This window comes from Clinocottus analis, unplaced genomic scaffold (genome assembly GCF_023055335.1).
Source record: "Clinocottus analis isolate CAN_PGR_092001 unplaced genomic scaffold, fCliAna1.0.p SCAF_10, whole genome shotgun sequence".
Lineage (NCBI taxonomy): Eukaryota > Metazoa > Chordata > Actinopteri > Perciformes > Cottidae > Clinocottus > Clinocottus analis.
In genome coordinates, this window is record NW_027175821.1 from 2,650,369 (window position 1) to 2,660,368 (window position 10,000).

General features: G+C 44.5%; 1 protein-coding gene across 2 annotated transcripts in view; it reads left to right on the forward strand.

Annotated features, from left to right (window-relative positions):
* Positions 1-10,000, forward strand: part of LOC137789023 (SH3 and multiple ankyrin repeat domains protein 2-like) — a 92,521-nt gene that overhangs the window by 45,151 nt on the left and 37,370 nt on the right. For both annotated transcript variants that reach the window (XM_068582263.1, XM_068582274.1), the window contains exon 12: positions 7,893-8,325. In XM_068582263.1, the coding sequence (XP_068438364.1) occupies positions 7,893-8,325 (433 nt within the window). The remainder of the gene's footprint in view (positions 1-7,892; positions 8,326-10,000) is intronic.

Genomic DNA, 10,000 nt, shown 5'->3' on the forward strand with positions numbered 1-10,000 from the left:
TCTTTACAATGTCTGACTGTCACTCTAAGAAGACAGACACACACACAGACACACACACACACACACACACACACACACACACACAGTGTAATGAATGCATGGTGAGCATGTCTGCAGAAGATAATTGTTGTGTTTCTCCTCCATGCAGCAGTAAGCCCGTAAGAATGATTGACAGATGGGCGTATTCGACCGCCACAGTGTGCCTCAGTGTGATAATCCCACACACACACACGCGCACACACACACACACACACACACACACACACACACACACACACACACCTTAACCGCTGTCTATTCAGAGTTGGCTGCAGCATCCACAGTTCACAGGACGCTCCATTCGTTCCTCTCAGAGCTTCTGAACTGAACCTGATCACCAGCCGCTTCCTGCCAGAGCCCCGGAACATGAATTTTAAAAATGCATCATAAACGCAGAGCAGCTGACCGTCAGCAGGTCTCTGCAGCCGGGGAATAAAAACAGACATCTCGCTGTCAGCTGGCACAGGAAACGGAACGTTAATGCATCACAGGTTCATGTTACAGACACACACACACACACACACACACACACACACGAGGCAGTGGGTCGGAACATGAAAAGCCACAGACTGTGTATCAGAAGTGGGCGTAGTCACCGTGATGTCACCGGTTGGTTTGAGGACTGTTTTGAAGGCTGGAGTTCAGCTTGTTGGTCGTCGCCATCTTGTTTTTTTTCCGTCGCTGAACACAAACGCTGATGAAGACGTTTTGAGGCGACTCAAACGTTACAAGTAACTTTCATGAAGTGAAAACCACTAAGGGCTTAAAAACATACAACTCCTAGACAACGCCGTGGTAGAGACCTGTCAATCACCTTGTAGCCCCGCCCCTAAAGCGTCCCCTGCTTCATGGTCAGTTTGACTCTAACAGACCATAATATGCTAAATGGACATCATGCTGTATAGAAGAAGACTTGAAACTAGAGACTGAGACATGAACTCATGTTTACAATGTTTACTGAGGGAAAACATAAAGAGAGAAGTAGAGTCACTTATATAGACTTCTATACAACCAGAGAAGTCGCCCTCTCATGGTCAGGAGAGAGAATGCAGCTTTAACACATGAAGCATAGACTTCTATACAACCAGAGGAGTCGCCCCCTGGTGGTCAGGAGAGAGAATGCAGCTTTAACACATGAAGCATAGACTTCTATACAACCAGAGGAGTCGCCCCCTGGTGGTCAGGAGAGAGAATGCAGCTTTAACACATAAAGCATAGACTTCTATACAACCAGAGGAGTCACCCCCCGGTGGTCAGGAGAGAGAATGCAGCTTTAAGACACTCGCAAACCACGTAATTATTGTGAAATATAAGTGAGATTCGTCGTTGATAAAGACATAATGACAATGATGTTAATAATAGTTTTATATAGCACATATGTTTATGTTTTTATTACTTCCTGAAATCGTGTCATCACTGTGAGGTCGCCAGGCAACAGAACTGCACGCGGACATGAAATAGGCCTCAAACTCGTCCATGAAACCTGAACACGTCAACTCTTTGGCCAGATGAGAAACGTCCATTAGTTGAGCGGTTTGTGTCCTTTGAATGTGAGGGAGTGAATAAAATGTTTTATTTCATTTGGCCACATCTTGTTTTATTGAAGGAGGTTTTAAGATTCATATTATGAGCAGAAATAACAAATAATTCATCAAAAATATCTTGTATTTTAGCGTAAAAGAGCAGGGTGCATTTTTATTTTTAGAGAAATTATTCAATTAATGAATTGCTCAACATTATTATTACTTTTAGTATATTGTTGTTTTATTACGTTTTAAATTAAATATCTTTTGATTTTCTTAAGAAAACAATGACAACAATTGTTAGTTTCTTGTATTTATTTAAGGGATTTATTTATATAAACATTTAAATATCTCATGACAGAGTGAGGCTGTGTTTGAATGAATGAAGGCTTCTTGTTCATGTGTTCATCCTGTAGCGATGAGCTTCCTGAGTGTTTCTACTGTAATGTGGGTTACACACACACACACACACACACACACACACACACACACACACACACACACACCCTCTGAAATCAATGCTATATTTGGCTGATTGTTCCAGCAGTGGATCCAGGAAGGAGGACAAACTGACTCTCTCTCTTCCAGCAACCTGCAGGAGGACGAGCAACTTCATCACGCTGACGCCGATTCATTTATTCATTATGATTTAGTTTTTCACATTTTAAGTTAATTATGACGAACATGAAAAGCTCAATTATTCTGATTAGACGATGTTGCGTTACGTTGTTGCGTTACGTTGTTGCGTTACGTTGTTGCCTTACGTTGTTGCCTTACATTGTTGCCTTACATTGTTGCCTTACGATGTTGCGTTAAGTTGTTGCATTACGATGTTGCATTACGATCTTGTGTTACGTTGTTGCCTTACGTTGTTGCCTTACGTTGTTGCCTTACGTTGTTGCGTTACGTTGTTGCGTTACGTTGTTGCGTTACGTTGTTGCGTTACGTTGTTGCGTTACGTTGTTGCGTTACGATGTTGCCTTACGTTGTTGCGTTACGTTGTTGCCTTACGTTGTTGCCTTACGTTGTTGCGTTACGATGTTGCCTTACGTTGTTGCCTTACGTTGTTGCCTTACGTTGTTGCGTTACGTTGTTGCGTTACGTTGTTGCGTTACGTTGTTGCGTTACGATGTTGCCTTACAATGTTTTCTTAAAATTTTGCCTTATGTTGTTACCTCATGTTGTTGCCTTACGTTGTTGCCTTTCGATGGTGCCTTACGTTGTTGCCTTACGTTGTTGCCTTACGTTGTTGCCTTACGTTGTTGCCTTACCTTGTTGCGTTACGTTGTTGCCTTACCTTGTTGCGTTACCTTGTTGCCTCACGTTTTTATAATTACATATGATGTCACACACAAATATCCTCCGCTGCAATAAAAACTATTTATTTTAATACTTGTCAGACAGTCGAGCTCAGCACTGCACCTTTAAAAGTTGCTTCCTTTTGGTTGCCAAAGCTGCAACACGGTTGCCCTTTCTAATAATCAGCTTATCTTCTGATGAATCCAGATTTCGTGCAGTGAGCTTCACCTGAGCTGAAGCTTTCATGTTTCACGTGCCTTCAAACTTCAACTGGTTCTTAAAGTCGTTGCTCAGTATGGAAATCTGCCCGGTCACGGCGTCATCGCATACTTTATGACAACATATGCTTTGTGTCGCCATCTGGTGTGTGTCTCATCTGGTGTGTGTCTCATCTGGTGTGTGTCTCATCTGGTGTGTGTCTCATCTGGTGTGTGTCTCATCTGGTGTGTGTGTCTGGACGGGTCGGTAAAGAGGAGAGACGTCGCTGAGGAGCGAGTCACCGGATGACAGCGTGAAGCAAAGCGGGGCGACCACACGGACACGCGTGTGGTCGGCGAGCAGGTGTGCACGCCGCGTGTCAGAGCTTTAGTAACGACGTACGGAGACGTCACCCACTGAGTTGCTAAGCAACAACAAGGATATGTGCGCTCAAAATGTGGTTTGCTGGAAGCGAGAATGAAGCTAAAGTTCACATCATTAAGGGACGCGACGGCGAAGAAACACGTGCAACCTAAATGTGTAGTACCTTGAATATGCAAATAGGACTTTCGCTTATGGAAATATGAGCCAATTAGCATAAATGTCAAGACATATCCTGAAACCTTTGACATTAATATGTCGACAAGATGAAACAATCAATTGTATTCAAAGTTCAGATTCATGTGAATGCTGTTTACAGATCTAGAAATACAATAAAACATAATCTTTAGGTTTCAGCTCTCCTTTATTACTGTTTTACTATTTTATTAGTTTGCTATGAGTTTGTCCGTTAATAAAAACACAGAGCTCAGTTCATCTTCGTTTCTTTTTTTGATCATATTAATCCTCATAAGATGACTGAGGCTATTTCTGGAACATTGATGTAAAGTATTTATATAATAACAACATGATCTCAAACTAAACAGGTGAAGAGGAAACTGAGAAGCATCTCAGACAAAAAATCAATGAATTAAAAGTACTTTCATTTTTTTCACCAACATGTTTTATTATGAAGCAGTTTTTAAACTGTTATATTGACACTTTGAACAATATTCCTTCAGGGGAAACACAACATTCAAGTTTAAGAAGTTTTTAAGAACACGTTAAGGAAGACTAGAAGACTAAAAGAATAAAAGATTAGAATACTAAAGGAATTGTTTCAGATTGAGAGGAACACAGATGTTAACAATTCAAAAGACAATGTGAGAAACATGTATTGTTGTTTTTATCTTGGTGTTGTAAAGTGTTTGTATAGCGTAGAATGTGTTTCACTAGAAGCTACCGCTAGCTCATAAAGAGATCCTTACTACGACCCGCTAGCTCATGAAGAGATCCTTACTACGACCGCTAGCTCATAAAGAGATCCTTACTACGACCCGTTAGCTCATAAAGAGATCCTTACTACGACCGCTAGCTCATAAAGAGATCCTTACTACGACCGCTAGCTCATGAATAGATCCTTACTACGACCGCTAGCTCATGAAGAGATCCTTACACGACCCGCTAGCTCATATAGGGATCCTTACTACGACCGCTAGCTCATTACGTAAATTTTGAGTCCAATGTGACGTGTTGTTTCCTAAACCTAAAACAAATTAGTTTTGTGGAATTAAATGACACAAAAAGACTAAAATGCTTAATGCTTAATGCTTATTAAATGCTTAATTATCCAACGTATCGTGATAGAATATTACAGACGATATCTCACAAGGAGTTTTCCTGGAATTTCAAGTTTAAACAACTAAACTCAGTTAAGTTAAGACAACTAAACTACTCAGGAACAAACACATTACATATCTTTTATATAATTAAAGCTGAATGGAAACATGTTTTTTTTTCCAAATGTTGTAAACATTCTCTCTACATAACTTTTATATTGTTCTACTCTTCACATTTGTGACTTTCACTGCCACCTGGAGGTCTTTGTTCCTTCACTGTTCCTTTAGTGTTCCTTCGGTGTTCCTTTAGTGTTCCTTCGGTGTTCCTTCAGTGTTCCTTCACTGTTCCTTTAGTGTTCCTTCGGTGTTCCTTCGGTGTTCCTTCAGTGTTTCTTCAGTGCTCCTCCACTGTTCCTTTAGTGTTCCTTCAGTGTTCCTCCACTGTTCCTTTAGTGTTCCTTCAGTGTTCCTTCGGTGTTCCTTCGGTGTTCCTTTAGTGTTCCCTCAGTGTTCCTTCACTGTTCCTTTAGTGTTCCTTCAGTGTTTCTTTAGTGTTTCTTCAGTGTTCCCTCAGTGTTCCTTCGGTGTTCCTTTAGTGTTCCCTCAGTGTTCCTTCAGTGTTCCTTTAGTGTTCCTTCAGTGTTTCTTTAGTGTTTCTTCAGTGTTCCCTCAGTGTTCCTTCACTGTTTCTTTAGTGTTCCTTCAGTGTTTCTTTAGTGTTGCTTCAGTGTTCTTTCAGTGCAGCAGCTTCTCCCTCATGTGCGCGAGAGGGAGGAGGTGTGTAAGTGGGCGTGGCCTCGGCGGTCATGCGTGTGTGTGTGTGTGTGTGTGTGAGAGAGAGAGAGGAGGCTCTCAGGCAGCAGCAGCTCGCGGCATCCTGAGCGCTGCGCGCGGCAGCTCCTCTCCCGGCAGCTCCTCTCCCGGCAGCTCCTCTCGCTGCTGAACGAGACTCAGAGTCTGGAACTAAACTAAAAGTCGCGCGACATGCACGCGCCGTGACGCGAGGAGGAAACATGAAGTCCATCATCAATGCCTTAAAGAAGGAAGGTAAGCATCCGGACACTTCACCCGCCGTGGAAAGTCCACACGCGCACTGGAGCGCGAGTTTCTGGCTCTTTGCGCGTGTTGTTGCTCCATGTCGATGTGAGGATGAGGATGTGGAGGGAGCTGCGCGCGCGTTTAGGACGAGAGAATCATCCCAGAGTTGTGATTCTCTCTTTTTATTGATAAGAGAAAAGAGAGCACTGGTTTATAGGTCAGAGAGAGAGAGAGGGAGAGGGGGGGGGGGTGATGACAGGACGTGTCGTTCCTCCAGCTTCACCATCTGCCTGCGCGTGAAAACCTTCAATTCATCTGCTGCTGTTTCCTCAAGAGAGAGAGAGAGAGAGAGAGAGAGAGAGAGAGAGAGAGAGAGAGAGAGAGAGAGAGAGAGAGAGAGAGAGAGAGAGAGAGAGATCCTGCAGGAAGGAATCTATCAGTAATTGTTATGATAAAGAAGCTCTTTCACTAATAACTGGAGTTTATTGGATTAATAGAGCTGCTGCTGGATTGTACTGATGCTTTAAAGTGGAGGCTTAGAGTACATACGTCTAGTGTGTGTGTGTGTGTGTGTGTGTGTGTGTGTGTGTGTGTGTGTGTGTGTGTGTGTGTGTGTGTGTGTGTGTGTGTGTGTGCGTCTTGGTAATATTTTTAGTTTTCTGAATTCTATTCTTGGAAGAAGAAAAACTGCAACAAAGAAGTGAAATATCATTCATTTAAACAAATGTTTCAACATAATAGAACATAGTAGAACTTAATAGAACATAGTAGAACATATTGTAGCGGTTTCTTTTCTCAGCTTCTGGTCTGAAGGTCACATGACGTTTTCAGGAGAGAGAAGAGAAAGATCTGACAGCAGAGCAACATGTTCATGTTCCCTCCATGAGAACCACTTTAAATATACTATGAATACTGTAAATACTACAAAATACTATCAATACTGTACAATACTATCAACACTGTAAAATACTATAAATACTGTACATACTATCAATACTGTAAATACTATAAATACTGTAAATACATATTTTAAAGACTAGATCTCGTGCTGAGCAGTACATTGAGGTTTCTGTGTGAATCATCAGCGTTGCATTACAGCAGAGTCTCACATCACTGTAATCATGCAAAGCATTATGGGATGTAAAACCTGATGTGAGGCTGAAAGAGAAGTTCCAGGAACCTTTTGTTCCCGTGAAGCTCCTCTAAACTCTTGACTGTTTCAATGTTCTCTGAACCAGAAGTGAGTTCTACTTCTAGTTATGAGTTATTGTTACAGGAACCTGATGAGGTTCTCCAGCTGGAGGGAACTTAACCCTGATGAAGTTCTCTCCCTGCAGACCTTGACCTCCATTCAACTTCTCATCCCAATTTAGAGTTTCTTCTTTTTTCCTGCTCCATTTCTTTTCTCTTCCTCTCAGCGTGAACTATGAAGGTTCACGTGGACGACAAACAGCGTCTTCCCGGGAGAGCTCGGCATATTAGCATCACATATTAGCATCACATATTAGCATCACATATTAGCATCACGTCAACGCCGTTCAGCTCCTCTGAGCTATATATATGTATATATATATATATATATATATATATATATATATATATATATATATATATATATATATATATATATATATATATATATATAATAGAGGTGCATGAGGTGCACATATTCTGAGAGTATGTTAGTTAAGTTATTTATACGTCCATCTCCTCTTGCAAAGGTACCTGAGCACTTTACTTTGTCTCCAGTTCACTTCTGGCTGTATTTTGTGTGTGTGTGTGTGTGTGTGTGTGTGTGTGTGTGTGTGTGTGTGTGTGTGTGTGTGTGTGTGTGTGTGTGTGTGTGTGTGTGTGTGTGTGTGTAAGGGGGGGAGGATTCTTTTTCCAGGCCTGGAAAAGTCATTGGGAAAAAAAATGTCATACTCATTGCTGGTTTAAATACGACATCCTCTCACTTTACAGAGATTTTACAACATATTCATGTGGTTTGAAGTCATGAGATCCAATGGTCAACATGTTCATGAACCCTGTTAATGAAAAAAAAAAAAAAAAAATATATATATATATATATATATATATATATATATATATATATATATATATATATATGTGTGTGTATGTTTCCCTTCCTCCGCAGTGCCTTTCCGTGAGGCTCCAGCCTACTCCAAACGCCGGCGGGGTCAGTCCTCTGGCGACGGCGGCGGAAACGACCGGTCCCCGTCCTCGCTGTCGGCGCCGCGGGTCCTCCTGCGCTCCAACAGTGACAACAACCTGACGGTCAGCCAGTACCAGCAGCAGCAGCAGCAGCAGCAGCAGCAGCAGCAGCAGCAGCAGCAGCACGGCCTCCAGCCCCGCCCGCACAGGGGCCCCCAGCAGGGCCACTCGCAGCCTGGCTCCTCGGCGTTCCACCGCAGTCTGTCGCCCCAGCCGCTCCAGCAGATGCCCAGCGGCAGCCCCAACGGCAACGTGGTGGTGCGGACCATGGGGAGGGGGGCCAGGAGCCGGTCGCCCTCCCTCAGCCGGCTGGGGGAGGAGGCGCGGCGGGCCCCGCCCACGCAGCGCCAGCCCAGGTGAGCCTATTGTTCTCTGTTCAATTGTTCTCTCAGCGTCCAGACTGGCGGGAGCTCAGCTTTACCGCACGAGGCACAGACTTCTATACAATACAGAGGAGTCGCCCCCTGGTGGTCAGGAGAGAGAATGCAGCTTTAACACATGAAGCATAGACTTCTATACAACCAGAGGAGAGAGATGCAGCTTTAAGACACTTCCGCAACCGGTGTTCCCGCCTCGTCTTCCAGTCGGTTCACCTCGTGAAACTGATCCCTGAATCTCTTCAGGACGCTTTGCCGTCAGCAGGTGGAACCTCGCCTGACATCGGCGTGTGAATGTGTGTGAGTCCAACATGTGTCACGTACATATGGAGCCGAACCGAGAGTTCCTTTTGCAAAGGAAGAGAGTTCATTCCAGTTCAGTCTTGACCAACATATCAGTGTCGCTGCCGTGGAACTGTTGTGCAACGTCTTTTCACCCGGTGGTGAACATCACCAGAAGCGGACGCAGCCTGCAGTTCGTCTCGGCGTGGAGCAGCCGCTCTGTGTTTTGGTCCGAGAACACCTTCAGTGTGGTTCTCATGTGGTTCTCATGTGGTTCTCATGTGGTTCTCATCATGGCCGCTGACACCTTCACACAGGTCCTCCACCTCTTCAGCTCAAGACGCGTTGACTTTAACCCTTTGAGCGCCGAGCGTCTTGGTTTACTGTACGCGTACAGTACGCATCCTCCCCCACGCGAGATGATGCATGACGGCCTCCTCTGGGAAACCTGCCATGGGAGAGAGAGAGAGAGGAATCTCTGGCTTCCCGCAGTCGCCACGGCAACCGTTGCCATGGTCGCCCCACAGACACTTTTTTTTTTTTTTTTGCGAAGTTTGCAGAACGCTCGCTTTCGCATGTCCGGGCCTAACTTTAGCTTGAGGTGTGCGTGTGTGTCTGCGTGTGCATGTGTGTGCGTCTGTGTTTGTGCGTGTGTGTGTGCATGTGTGCGTGCGTGCGCATGTGTGTGTGTCAACCTCCACCTGACTGTTCATTCAGAAATCTCCGGGCGTGTGGCGGGAGCACGTGATCAGCGGAGGATTAAAATGTGACGGCGTTTATCTTTTTGGAGCAATGTTACATGTCAATCCCGATTAAGACACATGCTCTCTGGCCTCTTCCTCCTCTTCCTCCTCCTCCTCCTCCTTGGCAGATGGACACATTTGGAAGCGCTCTCAACACTTCCCACACTGTGCCGCTCTGTCTCTGTCCAACGCCGAGGAGAGAGGAGCGACGCTTCATGGAGGCAAGACGAAGATGTAGAATGAAGACGAAGATGAAAAGCGAGGAGGAGGTGGAGGAGGAGAGAATAAAGAGCGCTGAGTGAGGGGTTTTGGGGGTGGAGGGGACGGCATCCTGGGAAGACAAGTGACGGGGGAGACGGGGGAGGACAGTCGGCTCGATGAGCGTCACATCACGTCTTCTGACACCTTTCACTTCACATACTAAAATGAAAGTGTGTCGTGGAGACGCGGAGGGTTTGATGGCCGACAGCAGAGTTTAGACGAGAGGGCAGGAACGTCCTCGCTCTCAGTGACAATAAATGGATCACATGTACTTCAACATATGCTCTCTCTTTCTCTTTTGTCTGACCTTTAACCCTCTAAAGCTGTCTGGAGACAGTGTTGGTCTTATTTCTCAAAACATATGTCCA